Source organism: Dendrobates tinctorius, unplaced genomic scaffold (genome assembly GCF_039654945.1).
Source record: "Dendrobates tinctorius isolate UK_male_01 unplaced genomic scaffold, ASM3965494v1 ptg000028l, whole genome shotgun sequence".
Lineage (NCBI taxonomy): Eukaryota > Metazoa > Chordata > Amphibia > Anura > Dendrobatidae > Dendrobates > Dendrobates tinctorius.
Genome location: NW_027361696.1, coordinates 58,358,869 through 58,380,029, shown reverse-complemented (window position 1 = coordinate 58,380,029; position 21,161 = coordinate 58,358,869). Strand labels below are relative to the sequence as shown.

Genomic DNA, 21,161 nt, shown 5'->3' with positions numbered 1-21,161 from the left:
CTGCCCATTGGTCTGAGGGTGAAAAGCAGAGTAGAAGGACAACTGAATTCCGAGCTTGGAACAGAAAGTCCTCCAAAATCTAGACACAAACTGAACTCCTCTGTCAGATACAATGTTCTCAGGAATCCCGTGCAAGCGAACCACCTGTTGCAAAAACAGGGGCACCAACTCAGAGGAAGATGGCAACTTAGGGAGTGGTACAAGATGAACCATCTTAGAGAACCTATCACAAATCACCCAAATAACAGTCATTCTCTGAAAGACAGGCATATCAGAGATGAAATCCATTGAAATATGGGTCCATGACCTCCTGGGGACCGGCAAAGGCATCAACAACCCACTAGAGCGAGAACAAGGTTTAGACCGGGAGCAAGTCCCACAGGACTGCACAAAATTCCTGACATCACGAGACAAGGCGGGCCACCAAAATGACCGACTCACCAGATCTCTAGTACCAAAAATACCTGGATGACCAGCCAATGCAGAGCAATGAACTTCAGACATCACTCTCTTCTTCCACTGATCAGGAACATACAACTTTCCACTGGGACAACGCTCAGGTTTGTCCTCCTGGAACTCTTCCACAGCACGTCTCAAATCGGGCGAGATGGCAGAAAGAACTACCCCTTCGCCTAAGATGGTAGCAGGCTTGGTCACCACAGGAGAATCAGCAAAGAAGCTCCTAGAGAGAGCGTCAGCCTTGACATTCTTAGTGCCAGGAAGAAAAGAGACCACAAAATCAAAACGTGTAAAAAACAAGCCCCACCTAACCTGTCTAGGGTTCAAGCGTTTGGCCAACTCCAGGTAAATCAAATTCTTGTGGTCAGTGAGGACCACGACTTGATGTTTAGCTCCCTCCAACCAATGTCTCCACTCCTAAAATGCCCATTTCATGGCTAACAGTTCCCGATTCCCCACATCATAGTTAAGATCAGATGGAGAGAACTTTCGGGAAAAGAAAGCACAGGGATTCATTTTAGATGTTACAGGATCCTTTTGGGACAAAACAGCTCCTGCACCAATCTCAGAAGCGTCCACCTCTACCTGGAACGGGAGTGAGACATCAGGTTGCCGCAAAACCGGGGCAGAAGTGAATCTTCGCTTCAGTTCCTGAAAGGAAGAAACAGCCTCCGGAGACCAATTCAACACATCAGCACCCTTCTTAGTCAGATCAGTCAATGGCTTGGCAATACTAGAAAATTTTGCTATAAATTTCCGATAAAAATTAGCAAAACCCAAAAACTTCGGGAGGGCCTTCAAAGAAGTGGGCTGAACCCAATCATAAATGGCCTGTACCTTGGCCGGGTCCATTTCGATAGTTGACTGAGACAAAATAAATCCCAAAAATTAAATCCTCTGTACCCCAAAAAGGCATTTCGATCCTTTGACATACAGGGAATTCTCCATCAAGATCCGGAACACAGTCCGAACATGTTCCACATGAGAATCCCAATCCTTGGAGAAGATCAAAATATCATCCAGATAGATAATCAAAAATTTATCCACAAAGTCTCGGAAAATGTCATTCATGAAGCACTGGAAGACAGAAGGGGCATTAGTGAGCCCAAAACCCATCACCAGGTACTCAAAATGTCCCTCCGGAGTATTAAACGCTGTCTTCCATTCATCTCCATGCTTAATGCGGATAAGATTATACGCCCCCTTGAGGTCAAGCTTGGTAAAACAGCAAGCACCTTTATATCTGGAGAATAGATCCGAAATCAGGGGTAACGGATACTGATATTTAATAGTAATTTTGTTGAGGGCACGATAATCAATACAAGGCCTTAATGAACCATCCTTTTTGGCCACGAAAAAAAACCCGGCACCTATGGGTGAAGAGGATGGTCTAATATGACCCTTCTCCAACGCTTCCTTAATATAGGATCGCATAGCCTCGTGCTCAGGTACAGATAAATTGAACAGCCGACCCTTGGGAAATTTACACCCCGGGCTCAGTTCAATTGCACAGTCATAACTACTATGAGGAGGCAAAGACGCAGACTCATTCTCACTAAATACATCATAAAAGTCCGCCAAATAGTCAGGAACATCATGCGACTGAGGAGAGGTGGAAAAAAACGGAGCCTCACTAAGGGCACACCGACAACCCCAACTCACCACAGACACAGATTTCCAATCCAAAACTGGATTATGAATTTGCAACCAGGGAAACCCCAGAACAATGGTATCATGCAAATTATGCAACACCAAAAATCTACAATTTTCTTGATGGTCTGGGGCGACCCGCATTACCACCTGGGTCCAAAAATGAAGTTTATTTTTCGCCAAAGGAGTAGCATCAATCCCCCTCAACGGGATAGGTGTCCGCAGAGGTGTCATCGGAAATCCACAATGTTTAGCAAAATCCAAGTCCATTAGGTTCAGGGATGCTCCCGAATCCACAAAAGCCTTGGCGGAAAATGTGGACAGGGAGCAGATCAGAGTAATTGCCAGAAGAAACTTAGGTTGAACACCACCCACAGAAAACGTGTGTGCAAAACGTTTCTCTCGTTTAGGACAGACAGAAATAATATGCGAGGCATCTCCACAAAAAATAACACAGCTTATTACGCCTTCTGAACTCCTGACATTGCTCCCTGGACAAAACTCTATCACATTGCATAGGTTCAGACACTTGTTCAACAGGTGGCAACACCTCTCGTGCAGTCCTGCGTTCACGTAAACGCCGATCAACCTGAATGGCTAATGACATAGAATCGTCAAGACCAGAGGGAACAGGAAATCCCACCATAGTATCTTCTGCGGCTTCTGACAAACCCTTCCGAAAGAGAGCTGCCAAGGCATTATCATTCCAGGTAGAAAGGACCGCCCACTTTCGGAATTTTTGACAGTACAATTCTGCAGAATCTCGACCCTGGCTCAATGCCAACAGGGTCTTTTCAGCCTGATCAATAGCATTAGGTTCGTCATACAACAACCCCAAGGCTTGAAAAAATGCGTTCATACTAGTCAGAATAGGATCATCTGGTTTCAAAGAAAACGCCCAATACTGGGGATCGCTACGCAGCAAAGAGATGACAATTTTAACCTGCTGCACGGAGCTCCCTGGCGAGTTAGGCTTCAAGGCAAAAAATAATTTACAATTATTTTTGAAATTCAAAAATTTAGACCGATCCCCAAAAAACACATCAGGAGTAGGAATCTTTGGTTCAGCAGCATGTGAATGAGCAAGGTAGGCGGAAATTCCCCGCACTTCCGCTGCGAGCTGCTCCACATGATCAGACAATTGTTTTATCTCCATTGAGAGAAAAAAAAATTCCCCCTACGGCCTCAGAGATTTAGAGGAAAGAATATACACACTTTTTTTTTTTTCAATTCTTTCCTGCTATTGAGTACCCTAGGATCTGCGGTATGGCTGGTGATTATGAATGAGTCACCGTAGGAGGCAAAAACAGAAATACTAGCTAAGTCCAGAAAACCAGAGAAGTTGGCAGCTATCGGATTGCAGACCCCTGAACCTATCAACAACAACTAGCAGTAGCCGAGGGGGGTTCCTACGGTGCCCTAGACTCTTCGATCACAGCCGGAGAACTAAATAGCCTAAAGACAGAAAGGGAAATCTAAACTGCCCCAGAGCAGACCCCAAAGCAATAGGCAGCCCCCAACATATAATGACGGTGAAGCAAGATGAAAAAACACTCACACAGATAGAAAGATAGGCTGAGCAAATGATGGGGCCCAAGCTAACTAAATAGGAAAGGATAGAAAAGCTGCTGTCTGCAATCCGCCAAAACCCTATCAAAACAAGAGCCAACAGACTGATAGGGAAAAAAGCCCTGAAGATGCTAGGCTTCAAAAAGACTATATCAGTTCTCAGGTATTTTCTGAAGACAGAGCAAAAAGGAATTCAGCTCACCCCAGCATGTAATGGCAGAAATCCAGAAAAACAAGGCAAAACAAAACCAAAACACAAATGCAAAAAGCAGAGCAGAAAACTTAGCTTTTGAGGAGCAGGAATCAGACGGGTCTCCTAGAATCCCTCAGAGAGATCACCAGCAAGGCAGAAGGGCGTCGGCTGCCTTATATCCAGTCAGCAATTCCAGTCACCCAGTCATCATCATCCTGCACAGGTGCTTGGTAATCAGCCTCACTACCTTCCTTCACCAGAAGAGAGAGTTCATCAGACCTCAATGGTGAAGGGGAAAATGAACTCACAACAGTGTTCCATGTGTCCCTCCTCAAACCAGTTCACATGGCCGGTTTTCTGTGTCATTGGCCGGGTCGTCAGACTTGTCGTCTGACGAGTTTGAGGTTAATGCCATCGTAGGGCGCAGGTTTGTCCGTGGCAAAAAAAATTTATTTAGTGGATTGGAAGGGTCATGGGCCCAAGGCTCAGACCCGGTGGAAAACATCCACGGACTGCTCCTGATCGCGGCTTTTGAGCGCAGTGGGGAGGGGGCCTTAGGAGGGGGGTAATGTTAGGCGTCGGATTCCTGACACTGCACAGCAGGTATCCAGAGCCAGACATCCAGCGCTCTCCCATTCTCCTCCGACCACTCCGGGTGCTGCTCAGCAATCACAGCAAGCCAGGCATGCTGCTCAGACTTGCTCTGACAGCCTGGATGTTGCTGCCACCTCTGGTGCAGCAATGGTAGCGCAACGTGCTCTGCAGGGAACCGCTCCAGAGGCTAAGTCCTCATGTTCAGGTCCTGTGTCGGATCTGATTGGTCCTTACCAGGGTACTGGAAGGTCCCGGAAGCGCATGGCTATAAAAAGCCCGCATGGCGGCTTGGCCATGCGCTTGTGTAGCATACTATGCTGTGTGTGTATGGTGATGGATGCGTGGACTGGTGACTGACTTATTAAGAAACCCCTTCCCTCTGATAATACGAATGGTGACAGAGTGTTGGTTAGTCAGCTCCAGATTGTGGCAAGCTACACGCCACTGTGCCTCCTGCACTGCACACTGGCGTCCGACGGAGTCCGGCCTTCCGGCGCCGTCGTCCAGCGGCTTTAGTTATTGCCGCGCTGCGGTAGCAGCGTCCATTGGTGGTTGCGGCTGCAACGCCACCCGCTGGGCTTCCTGTGAAGTTAACAGGGCCAGCGATCTTATATTTGTTACTGCCAAGCGACTCTGTGTCTGAACAGAGCCGCTCCTAACGTTCGGGTGACGTTAACCCGAGCGCAGTACTTCACCTTTTGGAACATCTGCTATTGTCCAGCAGCGGTCGTACCATCTACCGCACGGTGAACCCCGAGCGGCGAACGCACCTCCTTTTATTTATATCTGGTGCGTTCCGCTGACCCTAACACATTTCAATGGCTGATGGAGTGCTGCCTGGGACACATGAACTTTGAGACAGTCCTGTTGTACCTTGATGATGTCATTGTTTTCTCCAAGACTTATGAAGACCATCTGGAACACCTGAATGAGCTGTTTGAAGCCTTGTCCAACTTTGGCCTGAAGGTGAAGCCTTCCAAATGCCACCTCCTGAAGCCCAAGGTACATTACTTCGGTCATGTGGTGAGTGCAGAAGGTGTGGCACCAGATCCGGACAAAGTCACAGTCATCCGGGACTGGCAGAAGTCCAGTAACCTCCATGAAGTACGCCAATTTCTTGGGTTGGTAGGCTACTACTGAAGGTTCATCAAAGGCTTCACGGAGTTAGCCACCCCTATGCAAAATCTTCTGGTGGGGCAGTCCAAGAAAGCCAAACAGGAAAGTTCCACCTTTGAATGGACTGAGGAGTTGGAGAGATCCTTCACTCGACTGAAGATGGCTCTCACAGGGGATGAAGTTCTGGCCTACCCAGATTATGACAAACCGTCTGTGTTGTATAGTGATGCCAGCAACGTGGGACTAGGATCAGTACTGTCACAGGTACATGGTACAGAATGGCAAAGAAAGAGTGATCTCCTACGCCAGCAGGAAGCTTCGTCCCACTGAAAGGAACTCTGACAAGTACAGTTCCTTCAAGCTGGAGTTCTTGGCCATAGTCTGGGCTGTGACTGAAAGATTCAAGCAATACCTAGCTTCAGCCAAGTTTACCATCTTCACGGACAACAACCCGTTGACTCACTTGGAAACTGCCAAGCTAGGTGCACTGGAGCAGCGATGGAGGGCTCGGCTATCTAACTATGAGTTTACCATCAAGTACCGAGCAGGGCACAAGAATGCCAATGCTGATGCGCTGTCCAGAATGCCTAATCTGCCTGATGCAGGAGAAGACCCTGAGGCTCTCGAAGAGATAGAGTTACCTCCCTTCCATCGGCCAATTGCTGCCCAACGTGCTCAAGGAGTGAGAAACCGACGGTCTGGCTTGAAAGAGGTCACTCTAAATCCATTGCCCCATGACTGGGCAGAAATGCAGGATAGTGACCTCGCAGTCCGCACGGTGAAGGAGCTACTGTCACAAGCTGACTCACGCCCAGAGTCGAATGCTCCTGAAGAAACCCAGCAGTTGTGGAAGGAAAGAGGCCGGCTGTTTATCTATGAAGGAAAGCTGTGTCGGAGGAGTATCAATGCCCACACTCATTAGCTCCTCTGGCAGGTGGTAGTCCCAAAGAGAGAGGCATCAATGGTCTTGGAAGCATACCACAATGGAGCTGGCCACTTTGGATGGAAGAAGTTGGAAGCATTGCTCCGGGAGAGATTCTACTGGGCTGGTATGAGGAAAGCCATTGAAAAGTGGTGCCGGGAGTGTGGACAATGTAACCTGCATAGAAAGGATCGAAACAGCCAGAGAGCTCCTCTGCAGCCAATAGTAACCAAACAGCCACTCGAGTTGGTCGCCCTGGACCATGTGAAGCTGGTCCCAAGCTGGTCAGGCTACATTTATGCTCTTACCATCGTGGACCACTACTCGAGATTCCTGATAGTAGTGCCTGTCAAGGATCAAACAGCCAGGACAGCAGCCAAAGCGTTCCAGCAGCACTTCTGTAGACCACATGGATATCCCGAAAGAGTACTTACAGATCAAGGTCCAGCTTTTGAGGCGGAAGTATTCCAGGAATTCTGTAACTTGTTTGGTTGTAAGAAGATCCGGACAACACTGTACCACCCACAGACCAATGGCATGTGTGAAAAGATGAACCAGGTGGTGATCGATCTGCTGAAAACCTTGCCTTTGGAGGAGAGGAATCTGTGGCCAGAAAGGTTGCCAGATCTTGTAGACCTTTGCAATCACATTCCTGTGAATTCCACCAACTGTACTCCAGCCTACCTAATGAGAGTGAGGCCTGGCAAGTTGCCTATTGATTTGGACATGGGAGTCCTTACACCTGAGGTGACATCCCCAGATGTTGACTGGGATACAGAAAGACAGCAGCAGTACCGTAGAGTACAAGAGTGTGTGGAGAAGAGTCTAGCACAAGCAAGACAAAAACAAGAAAGGCACTACAACCATCATGCACCTGCAGTTCCCTTGACACCAGGAGAACAAGTCCTAAAGAGGAAAAGAAGAATGCATAAATTAGATGACCAATGGGAAGCTGAACCTTACACCATTCTACCCTCAAACTTTGACAATACCAAGGTGTGCCTTATTAGCAAGGATGGAGGAGAAACCTCAGCAGCAATATCAAGGGATCATTTGAAATTATGCCCTGACCAGTTAAAAGAAAGAATGGAAGAACAAAATAACATCCAACCCATGGAAGAAGAAGCAAAAGTCAGCACTATACTTGGAGAATTACCTGCCAATTGGACTAAAGTAAATGATGCCATAGTGGTGCCGGTGGTAACATTTCCCCAACTGGTAGTACCAGAAGACGTGACTCAAGAGAACTCTGAAAATCAGTAAGTTCAGGTAGCAGATGCCATACTAGCAGTGGAGCCAGAGAACCCTCGCCCTCCCAGTGGTGAATCTGTCATGCCCATGCTGAGTCCAAGAGTTCGCAGGATACTACCCAGTTTACCCATACCAGAGTTACGCAGGTCTACCCACACTACACAAGGTATACCACCCATTAGATTCTGTGTATAATCAAATTAAAGTAATGTAACTGTTAAAAATGTATATATGTAACTGTTCAAGTTTTGTGCCTACAGATATTCTGTAAGATTGTCCTTTTTGAATTTTCCCACTTGTTTCTATGGACATTTTGACCACAGGACTATGTGTGGTCACTACTCTTGTAAATAGTTCACCATTTGCCCAGGAATGGACCATGGACGTTGATGCTGGACTTATCACAGGACTGTTTTTGGAGCTTTTGGTTTTTGTAATTTTTCCATTTTTAAATCTTGTAACCTTCATATTGTTTATTTGTTTATATGGTGTTTTTGTTTTTCATCAGCCCAGGAGTGCTGACTTGCACTAGAGGGGAATGTGGCGACCCCAGGAGTATGGTCGCCACAATGGCATTGCCTTCCTTCAAGGAGGGTGATGTCATGCTTGGAAGCAAGGAAGGGTCTCTCTAACAGTTAATCATTTACATGCAACACGTTCCCACTCCAGGCCAGCAGAGGGCGCTCTGAACCAATACTAAGGGGAAGAGTTTCTCTCTGGGGGCCAGGAGGGGAAATAGTCAGTTAGTGTGAGGAGGGCGAAGACTGAAGACATGTGGAGAGAAGCTGGAGGTTGAGCTGAGAAGAAAGAGCTCCCTCCCAGTGATAGCGCATGATCTGGAGCCTGGTCTCCATGGTTGTATGGATACTAAAGGTCCTGCAACAGAAACCAGAGGAGTAGGAAGCTGTAAATGCTCTATTCCCACCTAAGACTCGGAGGCACAACAGCAACCGGTGAGCCAAGAGAGATAGAGGGCTACAGCTGTCTGCCATACGAGGTAGTTCTAAGAGAAGATAAGGAGGAACGTCAGTGTAACACTGTACTGGATGTACCTCAAGCTAGTGCTAGAAAGGAGACTACACAACCCATCTGATAGAGAGATCCCCGAGTTGCTTCCAGGCTAGCCTGCTCCTGTGCCATCTGTAATCAGGATCCTGGACTGCATTTGCAAAGTAAAGGTAAAGAAACTACACCCTGTTGTGTCCTTGCCTTCTTCCTACAAACTCTCCGGCACTGCTACATTCTTGTGCCATACACTGCACCATAGTCCCCAACACCTATCTACACTGTATAGATAAATGAATTACTACTGCACTTAGAGTCACTGGTATCTATTGTCTTACTCAAATGGATTTGAAGAGAAAAAAAAAAATCCATTTGAGTAAGACAATAGATACCTGTGACTCTAAGCGCAGTAGTAATTCATTTATCTATACAAACTTTCCCTTTGACATCTATGGTGACTGGTGTCTTTCTACTTTTGCTTCTGGAGTCCCTATATATACTTGAGCGCCACTGAGGTTTTTATATTATATTACCTATCTACACTGCTCTGGGACCAACAGCCCTGCCTGTGGAGGGCTATAACATCAGTGCTTCACCTCACCATCTGTCCCAGAGGATCTGTCTGCAGCGTCGGCTTAACATCTTCATTGCCGAACACCACAGGTGGCGTCACGAATCATTCATAAACTTTATTCAACCACTCTACCCCTTTACATGGGCGCCCAGGGCCACGGACCGTGTCACCACTGCTGTGACATTCCCCTCTGAAGGACCGGCCCGGTACCGAGTACCCCACAGCCCTGGGAGGGCGACTCATTTGCTTGCTGACTTGACCACTGAGACTCCTTCTTCCATCTCCCTAGTCCTACAGTTCCCAGTCTCTAACTGCAGGACCTCCAGTACCACTACATACTGGCTACTGCTGTAGGCATTCGCTGTGCTTCACTTCTGTCCAGTATAGCTACCCCCGGCTCAACTAACTCGTGGAGGGAAAACTATCTTCTTTTCTCCTGTCTAGCCACTCCTCTAACTACCTAATGTCGTGTGGCCGCATACACACATGCACACGACATACATACATGTACAAATAGAATACGAAAACATCAACATTTACAGGGTGAGGCCCTTGACCTCCTTACAGCTGATTAAATCACCTATCATGTGCCAGAATCTTTGAAGTAACTGGTCACAAAGGGGTTAAAGAGATCCTGTTAGTATAGTAATAGTAGATAGATATAGTAGTAATGAATAGTGTTTACAATACTGCCTGGCTGCCTTACTGGGAGAAATTTAAGTTATATCTTCCCTGCAGCTGCTTGCTTCCAGTCATGAGGGCGGAGCCAGTTTGGTGACAGTCACTACTCACTACATGACTCCCAGCATATTGTTTGACAGCCTGTTCTGCACACATTCCACCATGTCACTCGTGAGTCACTATATTTATATAGGACTAGCTATGAACCCGGTCTACGCCAGGGTGGTGAGCATTTTAATTGGTATACGGTCTCCCATCCTGGTATGTGCATGGCACCCCTCATCCCTATCCTGGTATGCATGGTACCTTCACCCCCCAATTCTGGTAAGCATGGCACCCAATTCCTCATCCTGGTATGCATGGTCCCCTCACCCCCCAATCCGGGTATGCATGTTACTCCCTCATCCCTATCCTGGTATGTATGGTCCCCTCACTCCCCTTTCGTGGTATGCATGGTCCACTCACCCCCCGATCCTGGTATGCATGGTCCTCTCACCCCCTATTCTGGTATGCATGGTCCTCTCACCCCTCCTATCCTTGTATGCATGGTCCTCTCAACCCCCCTATCCTGGTATGCATGGTCCTCTCACTCCCCAATCTTGGTATGCATGGTCCACTCACCCCCAATCCTGGTATGCATGGTCCTCTCACCCCCCAATCCTGGTATGCATGGTCTCCTCATCCCCCAAATCCTGGTATACATGGTCCCCTCACCCCCCTTTTCGTGGTATGCATGGTCCCCTCACCCTTTTGTGGTATGCATGGTCCCCTCACCCCCCTTTCGTGGCATGCATGGTCCCCCTTTCGTGGTATGCATGGTCCCCTCACTCCCCTTTCATGGTATGCATGGTTCCCTCACCCTCCTTTTGTGGTATGCATGGTTCCCTCACTCCCATTTCGTGGTATGCATGGTCCCCTCACTCCCCTTTCGTGGTATGCATGGTTCCCTCACCCTCCTTTCGTGGTATGCATGGTCCCCTCACTCCCCTTTTGTGGTATGCATGGTCCTCTCACTCCCATTTTGTGGTATGCATGGTCCCCTCACCCCCCTTTTGTGGTATGTATGGTCCCCTCACACTCCTTTCGTGGTATGCATGGTCCCCTCACTCCCCTTTTGTGGTATGCATGGTCCCCTCACTCCCCTTTCGTGGTATGCATGGTCCCCTCACCCTCCTTTTGTGGTATGCATGGTCCCCTCACTCCCCTTTTGTGGTATACATGGTCCCCTCACTCCCCTTTCGTGGTATGCATGGTCCTCTCACTCCCCTTTCGTGGTATGCATGGTCCCCTCACCCCCCTTTCGGGGTATGCATGGTCCCCTCACACTCCTTTCATGGTATGCATGGTCCCCTCACCCCCCTTTCGTGGTATGCATGGTCCCCTCACCCTCCTTTCGTGGTATGCATGATTCCCTCACCCCCTATCGTGGTATGCAAGGTCCCCTCACCCCCCTTTCGTGGTATGCATGGTCACCTCACCCCCTTTCATGGTATGCATGGTCCCCTCACCCCCCTTTCGTGGTATGCATGGTCCCCTCACCCTCCTTTCATGGTATGCATGGTCCCCTCACCCTCCTTTCATGGTATGCATGGTCCCCTCACTCCCCTTTCGTGGTATGCATGGTCCCCTCACCCCCTTTCATGGTATGCATGGTCTCCTCACTCCCCTTTCGTGGTATGCATGGTCCCCTCACTCCCCTTTTGTGGTATGCATGGTCCCCTCACCCTCCTTTCATGGTATGCATGGTCCCCTCACTCCCCTTTCATGGTATGCATGATCCCCTCACCCCCTTTTGTGGTATGCATGGTCCCCTCACCCCCCTATCCTGGTATGCAAGGTCCCCTCACCCCCCTTTCGTGGTATGCATGGTCCCCTCACCCTCCTTTCGTGGTATGCATGGTCACCTCACCCCCTTTCATGGTATGCATGGTCCCCTCACCCCCCTTTCGTGGTATGCATGGTCCCCTCACCCTCCTTTCGTGATATGCATGGTCCCCTCACTCCCCTTTCGTGGTATGCATGGTCCCCTCACCCCCTTTTGTGGTATGCATAGTCCCCTCACCCCCCTTTTGTGGTATGCATGGTCCCCTCACCCTCCTTTCATGGTATGCATGGTCCCCTCCCTCCCCTTTCGTGGTATGCATGGTCCCCTCACTCCCCTTTCGTGGTATGCATGGTCCACTCACCCTCCTTTCGTGGTATGCATGGTCCCCTCACTCCCCTTTCGTGGTATGCATGGTCCCCTCACCCCCTTTTGGGGTATGCATGGTTCCCTCACCCCCCTATCCTGGTATGCAAGGTCCCCTCACCCCCTTTCATGGTATGCATGGTCCCCTCACCCTCCTTTCGTGGTATGCATGGTCACCTCACCCCCTTTCATGGTATGCATGGTCCCCTCACCCCCTTTTGGGGTATGCATGGTTCCCTCACCCCCCTATCCTGGTATGCAAGGTCCCCTCACCCCCTTTCCTGGTATGTATGGTCCCCTCACCCTCCTTTCGTGGTATGCATGGTCCCCTCACTCCCCTTTCGTGGTATGCATGGTCCCCTCACCCCCTTTTGTGGTATGCATGGTCCTCTCACCCCCCTTTTGTGGTATGCATTGTCCCCTCACCCTCCTTTCATGGTATGCATAGTCCCCTCACTCCCCTTTCGTGGTATGCATGGTCCCCTCACTCCCCTTTCGTGGTATGCATGGTCCACTCACCCTCCTTTCGTGGTATGCATGGTCCCCTCACCCTCCTTTCGTGGTATGCATGGTCCCCTCACCCCCCAGTACTAGTATGCATGGTCCTCTCACCCCCCCTATCCTGGTATGCATGATCCTTTCACCCCCCTATCCTGGTATGCATCATTCCCTCACCCCCCAATACTGGTATGCATGGTCCCCTCTCCACCCTTTCCTGGTATGTATGGTCCCCCTCATCCCTATTAAACTACACACATACAAAAAAAACCCATTTATACTCACCCTTCTTTCCTGAGCTCCATCACTGTCACGTTCTGCTGGAGGCCAGGGGAGGAGTCTGGAGTATGTGCATGCCCATAGCGCTGTCCAGCACCATATTGCTGAAGACACACTGCAAATGTGTCTTCAGTAAAATGGCGCCGGATGGCGCTATGCGCATGCGTGATTCCGGTCTCACTCCTGCCCCGGTCTCCGGCTGAAGAGAAACGCCGCGGCAACGCTCCTCCCGGTCAGGTAAGTATGTAAGTATAGCGCCAGAGATCGCGGTATGTATGCATACCGCCATCTCCAGGCGCCATACACACTCCTCACCACTGGATGCCTCATTCTGTCTGGAGCCAGACTGCGCAGGCGAGTCGCGCTTGCGCAGTCTATAAAGGCTTCAGACAGAGTGACACTTAGCCCGTTATATCATAGATTTGTTACTTTTCCTGATGCATTTGTTATTGTTAAACCTTGTATTACCCTTTAGACAATTATGGAGCATTTTTTCTTGGAGATGTGTTGTGATGTTATTCTCATTCCTCCTGAATATGTGTGAACAAGAGCTGACGTACAGTATATGGAAATTTTTCTTATTTTTTTAATAACAATGGCTAATTAATTTTACCTCTATCTCTACAGCTGCAGTACAGTGAGCTGCAAGATTAGACACTGTAAGGACACCCAATTATTTACAAGGGGAATAGAAACACTGAGATTTCAGCTTACTCTAACATTCCCTGGGATAATAAGAGAGAAATTACACAATGTGAAATTCTAAGAAAAGGAAATGTAGAATTATATAATAGGCAATAACAGTATTTACTAACATGGACCCGGAGAGGCGTCATGTCCTCTGGTGGTGTATGTATTCTGCCTTAGAGGCATCTCATCAATTCTGCATTTTCCTGTATGGTTTTCGCCTCGCATGTAGACCTGATATCTGACCGCTATGTGGTCACTGTATTATGGCCATATTTGTATCGGCGCTGGTAAAATGGAAGTAGAAACTTGTCCCTGAATGAGAAGACACGTTTACTCCTGCCCATAACTGTTTTATTAAGTATTTCTATGCTGCATGTTTTGTAGTTACATATTCATAGGAGCGTGACCAAATGCAGCAAAACTTGCCAAATTGTGCATTTCGGGTCTTTACCATCCTAAGTTTAAAAGGACTCGATATAACTCTATAACACTAATACTGATGGTAACAGCCGGTATTAACAATCATGGGTGTACTCACTAATGGGGCGCACTTATAATGGTATATAAAAGTCATGATTGTTAGGATAGCTTACATCAGCTCCTGCAAGACTTAAGCTGGAGTCACACATAGCGACTCACCAGCGATCCCGACAACGATATCAACGTGTCAGGATTGCTGGTAAGTCGCTATGTGATCGCTGGTGAGCTGTCAAACAGACAGCTTCACCAGCGATCAGCACAGTGACACCGAGCTCCCGGCGTCGCTGGGTACGTTAGTTTCCAGCGCGCTGATGCAGGGAGCTGGTAACTAACGTACACATCGGGTATCTAAGGGACGTGCGTCCCTTAGATACCCGATGTGTGCGTTAGTTACCAGCTCCCTGCATCAGCGCGCTGGTAACTAACATACACATCGGGTATCTAAGGGACGCACATCCCTTGGATACCCGATGTGTACGTTAGTTACCAGCTGATCGCTGGTCTCCCGCCTGTCACACGCAGCGATGCATGCTGGCCAGCGGGAGACCAGCGACCAAAAAAATGTCCAGGGCTTTCCTACAGTGATCAGCGATACCGGCAGGGGGGTCAGTCGCTGATTGCTGCCACACACAGCGATCTCGCTGGTGAGATCGCTGTTGTGTCACAAAACTTGTGACTCAGCAGCGATCTCGCCAGCGAGATCGCTATGTATGACGGGGCCCTTAGATCATAACCAGAGAGCGTGCGTCTATTACTGATCTATACTATTATATTATTATTATGTAGAGGAAAAACCATTCTGATGTTGGATACTTAATGGAGCCTCATGGATGAGGAGTAGCTCTCAGCAGGCAATCACAGCCCACAGTTCATTCCTCCAGTGCAGGTTAAGAATTAGAAGCTGACATCTGATTGGCTGTGATTTGTAAGAGGACAGTTTTCCGTGAGACAGTTCTCATACATGTGGCGCAGTGTGAACTTGTGACAGACAGAGAAGGGGGAACAGAAAGTGATACTCACCATAGACAGCCAGGATCACATTTATGTCCTTTGCTGGTGTCACCGTCTGTACAGACACTATATAATTCCCCCCATCTGTGACACGAAGATCTTTGATGCATAATGATCCGTTATTGAAAGCCGAGATCCGATCATTGTACAGAAGTCCAGGAACTAATATGGGAGGATTATTACCAGGAAAATATGCCAGGATCTGATACTGAGGAGTTTTATCTGGTCCTTTATACCAGGTGACATGCTCAAGTTTCTCAGTAATCCCAGTAATGCTCAGGGTGACAGATCCATTAATAACCGGATACTGAGGAATCTGTTGGATACTGATCTGTCCACTGGTCACATCCATCGTGAGGACGAGGAGAACTAAGAGAGAAAATTTCATCACATACTTTGCAATTTTTGCATTAACACAAAACCTTTCATGAAATCAGAAACTATCAATATTAGCATAGTCATTTGCCGTGTACACTGGACACATACACATGACATAGACCACTGATAGCAGCCCCTGATGAAGCCACCGTATGACATATGACTCCGTCCACTGTGTATCATATAATGCATCATTTTAATTTGTTATCGCAGATAAAAGAAAGGTACATTGACCAATACACCCCCTGAAGTTAAATAAAAAGACAATCATTTTGGTGTCCATTAGGTCAATCTAGACCTTAGTGAACACATTGTGGCTTCTGGGTATACAACAGGAGCAGAAAAATCTTTAATCTAGAATTTGTATATTTTTTATATATTTAAAAAAAACAGACTTAATAAAGAAAATTCAAAGGAAAAAGGTCCCTCAATGCTAAATTAATTGACACCTTTATACATGTTATCTGTTGTATTCCCATGTAATCAGCATTATAATATAATAATATAAATGAGGCATTAAGTGCTCAGGGTGTGACAGAGAACTTCCCAAGCATCTGTCTCCTCGGATTGTTTCCCTGCCTATTACCACCTTCTTTAACTTACCATAATGTCTGTGTGACGTCAGGCACCAATTAACAGCAGGTAAGGTAACCTTTTGGACAATTGCAAGAGCATTCCATGAATGTGTAGGAAAGGGAAAATTCTTATGGTACCTATCGTGCTGTTAGAATACAATTGAAGAGGAACCGTTCACTTAAAAGAGTATAAATGAAAGGTTATGGAACAGGAGATTCAGGGTAGTTCCCATACTAATTATGCTGTTAAGTGCAGCAAAAACAGATTTAGGTTTTGGGAAATGAGAGCAACATGATGTATAAAAAAGAGTGGCCAAGGGAATAAAAATTATTTTCAAAAGGGCTCAGACTGATATAAAAAATATAAGAAGTAATACATTTTCCCATCAATTCACTGTAACTAAAGCTAACACTGTGTACTCTATTGCTCACATCCAAAATGACTAGATGGCAATTACACTTGTATGTTCTGTCCCACCGGCTAGACACAGAGAACCATCATTACATTATCAACATGTATGGGGACCTGTAGACATGAAACTTAATTATTTATAGAAACGATATGTAGCTAGAGGCAGAACAGTCACTTGCTAATTATCATTAAATCAATAATGTAATATTGGTGTGTATAATACTTGCCTGTTATTAGGAACCTTCTCATTGCAGATAATGGATTGTTGTGTTTCTCTTTTAGTTATTTCATAGAATAAGGAAGTTGCCTGTGAGAAATAAAACTCAACACCCTTTATTTTAAATGTGATTATGTTATGACGGAAAGTCATGTTTTAACCATGTGAAAGCCTGACAAATTAGTATGTATAATGGTGGAAATCTGAATTATTATTCTGTCTAAAAGAGTTTTGTTTTAGATACCGCTTATCCCAGATACAGTGGGGAAAAAAGTATTTAGTCAGCCACCAATTATGCAAGTTCTCCCACTTAAAAAGATGAGAGAGGCCTGTAATTGACATCATAAGTAGACCAAAACTTGCACAATTGGTGACTGACTAAATACTTTTTTTCCCCTCTGTATATGATGGGAATGGGTCTCCTCCAAACAGCAACACTGGTAAAAAATGGCTGTGCATCCTCCTTCATTGCAGTGGGTTCATCTGAAGTACTAGGCTCAGCAACACTTTGTTGGCTTCTGATCATTTGTGTAAGAATCCCCACCAATTACTTATTGATTAATTCTCCTAGAGATATTTAATCTTTGCCATGAAAATGACAAATACCGTACTTTCCATAATAATGTACAACCCAAATTTATAAAACATTGGAACTCTTTTGAAAATGTTAAGAAAACAAAATTGAGATGATTTGCAAATCTCTTATCGCCATATTTTATTCACAACAGATCATTGAACACAAATCAGAAGATGATTTTTCCATTTTGTTTGAAAAACAACTGTTTTTGAAATTGAGGACAGCAAAACATCTCCAAAAAGTTGAGACAGTTGTAACAAATTCTGGAAAAGTGGCACTAATTAGTGATGAGCGAGCACTAAAATGCCGGGGTGCTTGTTGCTCGGATCAAGCAAATTGGAATGCTCAGGTGCTCGACCTGAGCAACGAGCCCAATGTAAGTCTATGGGAAATCCGAGCTTTTTTGCCGTGACCACCCCCCCCGGAGGTCTTTCTAGGGTATCAAAACATCAGAAATCTATGGAAACAGTGCACAAATGACAAGAGAACATCATGAGGAAGATCCCTGGAAGCATTTCTGACTCCTAGGTCACTGCTGTGAACAATGTTGTCAGAGTCTTACACCACTTATACAGGTGCACTCTATACATACAAAAACGAAACCAAAATGGATTTTTCTGTGAAATATGTTAAGGAACATCCTTTCCAGGGTAATGATTTGTATGTAAGGCAAAATAAATAACCCCAAATAAAAATGGACCTCTACCACTTGGGCTATGTCCACACGTAGTGTTTTTGATGCGTTTTTCAAATTTAGCATTGCTTTAAACCAATACAAATGCATTCACGGGGAAATGTCATTTTAACATTTAGCAACGTTAGCTGGCCATGTGGTGTGTGACACATCATCAGACACATCCTGTTTCATGTATGAAGAAGGGACTCTGAAAGTCACAAAGCCTATTTTTATAAGGGCATCAAGCGACATTAATATTCTTAAAGGGCCATCAGGCAGCTATGCTTTGTTGTTCACATTATTAAACAGTGGGTCTCCTACACTGTTATTGCCTATGTAGTGAGTGGCTGGGCTGCCAAAAATTAGGACGCACCACCATACCCCTTTGATGAGACGTACAGGAGGGCCTCATGAAAAAATGCTCCCATTATAAGAAAGTGGGCCTCCCATAGTGTTTGCCTATGCATTGAATGCAAGGTCTGCCTTGTCCCAAATTTACATGCACCCCAATAACCCTTTGAACCGACATAGTGGATGGCCACATGAAACCAAAGTTCCAATTATGCTGATTTTTTTGACTCCCATGCAGTTTGTACATGAAGTGAATGCAAGATCTGCCCTACCCCAACGTTACACCCACCCCAATAACCATTTCAACTGACATCCTAGATGGCTACATGAAACCAAAGTGTCATGGTATAGGACATGATTAATTTCCTGCTCTCTCAGGGTTAACTTTTGCTGGCCTCCCTTTGGATCTGGGAGGGGTATTTATACCCACCCCAGACTAGGATTCCCTGTCAGCTACACTGTTGTTCTGACTGTGTGTCTGACCCCCTGGTTTGCTTGTATACTGTATTGCTTGATTGCCTCCCGTGTATGACCTGGTCTGTCCGCTCACTCTGTTCTCTGTCTCATGTTTTGGTATTATTGTCTTCTTCTGTTCTGACCTCCTGGCTTGGCTACTGTTACTCCATTACAGTTTGTCCCTATTGTAACGTCTATTGCCCGTTCTGGTTTACTAATCTCTTGCTACATCCTGACTACCCGTTCTGTCTAATCCTGTGGTACTGTCGTGCTATCTCATGCTTTGACCCCGGCCTGTTCTGGTTTACGTCCCTGTCTATGCCCCTTGGTAACTTTGTCCCGTAGTTACCCTTATAGGAATTTTCCTTCAGCTCCTAGCTCTCTGGAGCTTAGGCCACTCCCCCAGCAGTCCCGTGCTTCAGGTCCTATCTGGCCTAAAGCAATCTCTCTCTGCTCCTGCTTCCTCTGAGAGACCTGTGGCCGGCTCTGCCCCTTGGCAGTCATGTGCTTCAGGTCTTATTTGTTTGAAGCACGCATCTTCACTGCTGCTTCCCCGCTCCACAGGTATCTCTGAGCACAGTTTGTTTTACTCAGGACATGCGCACTGGCTCAGTGAGCAAGTGCAATGCGGTGTTCCTGACACAAAGTTCCAATTATGCTTGTTTTTTTGACTCCTATACAGTTTGCCCATGAAGTGAATGCAACGCCTGCCCTGCCACAGACTTACACGCACCCCAATTACCCTTTCAACCGATGTACTGGATGGACACATGAAACCAAAGTTCCCATTTTTTTCATTTGGTACTGCCATACTGGCAGCCTATGCATTGAATGCAAGGCCTGCCCTGCACCAAAATTAGATGCATCACAATACCCCTCTGAAGAGACATACAGGAGGGTCTCATGAAAAAATGTTCCCATAGTATTTGCCTATGCATTGAATGCAAGGCCTGCCTTTCCCCAAAGTTACACGCACCCCTATAACACTTGGAACAGATGTTCTGGATGGCCACATGAAACCAAAATTCCCATTATTCTGAATTTTGTACTCCCATACAGTTTGGCAATGAAGTGAATGCAAGGCCCTCCTTGCCACAAAGTTACACGCACCCCAATAACCCTTTGAACCGATGTCCAGGAAGACTACATTCAACCAAAATTCCCATTATTTTCATTTTTTACTGCCATACTTTTTGCCTATGCATTGAATGCAAGGCCTGCCCTGCCCCAACATTACACGCACCCCAATAACCCTTTGAAGCAACGTACTGGATTGCGACATGAAGGCAAAGTTCCCATAATTCTTTTTTTGATACTGCGATACTGTTTGCCTAAGTATGGAATTCAAGGCCTGCCCTGTCCCAAAGTTGCACGCACCCCACTAACCCTTTTAACCAACGTTCTGGATGGCTACCTGCAACCAAAGTTCCAATTATTTTTCATTTGGTACTGCCATAATGTTTTCCTATGCATTTTATGCAAGGCCGCCCCTACCCCAAAGTTACTCAAACCCCAATAACCATTTGAAGTAATGTACTGGATGGCCACATGCAACCAAAGTTCCCATTATTATTTATTTGGTACTGCCACATTGTTTGCCTATGCATTGAATACAAGGCCCACCTTGCCACAAAGTTACATGCACCTCAATAACCCTTTGAACTGACATACTGGATGGTCACATGAAAACAAATTCCCATTATTATAAATTTGGTAATCCCATACTGTTTGCCAATGCATTTAATGCAAGACCTGCCCTAAAGTTACAAGCACCACAATAACCCTTTGAACTGACGTAGTGGATGGCCACATAAAACCAAACTTCCCTTTATTAGGAAGTTGGTAATGTCATGCAGTTTGACTATGCAGTGAATTGCAGTGTTAAGCCATAAGAACCTGCATCAGAGAATTGCAGGGTTTTTGGATGAAGGAAGTGCAGTGGAGAATTGCAGTGTTGAGGATGAAGAGCCTGGAGTGAATTGCAGTGTTGAGGTTGAAGAACCTGCATCGGTGAATTGCCGTGGTGAGGCTAAAGAACACCTGGCAGTGGAGAATTGCAGTGTTGAGGCTGAAGAAACTACAGTGGAGAATTGCATTGTCGAGGATGAAGAACCTGCTGTGGAGAATTTCAATGTTGAGGATGAAGGCTTAAAGGGAATCTGTCACCCTTTTTTTCCACTATTAGCTGCCGGCATAGACATTGGGGGCTTATCTGCAGCATTCGGTAATGTTGTAGATAAGCCTCCGATGTAACCTGAAAGAGAAGAAAAACACGTTATATTATACTCACGGAGGTGGGTGGTCTGGTCCGATGGGTGTTGCGGTCCGGTCCGGTGCCTCCCTTCATGCGATGACGTCC

The 21,161-nt window shown here is 46.5% G+C and overlaps 1 protein-coding gene across 2 annotated transcripts in view; it reads right to left on the bottom strand.

The window, feature by feature from the left end:
* Window positions 1–16,828, bottom strand: part of LOC141085433 (cell adhesion molecule CEACAM1-like) — a 91,523-nt gene extending 74,695 nt beyond the window's left edge. For both annotated transcript variants that reach the window (XM_073570795.1, XM_073570796.1), the window contains exons 1-2: window positions 16,753–16,828; window positions 15,170–15,529 (exon numbers count right to left, since the gene is read on the bottom strand). In XM_073570795.1, the coding sequence (XP_073426896.1) occupies window positions 15,170–15,529; window positions 16,753–16,774 (382 nt within the window). In that variant the 5' untranslated portion in view covers window positions 16,775–16,828. The remainder of the gene's footprint in view (window positions 1–15,169; window positions 15,530–16,752) is intronic.
* Window positions 16,829–21,161: the final 4,333 nt, after the last annotated feature.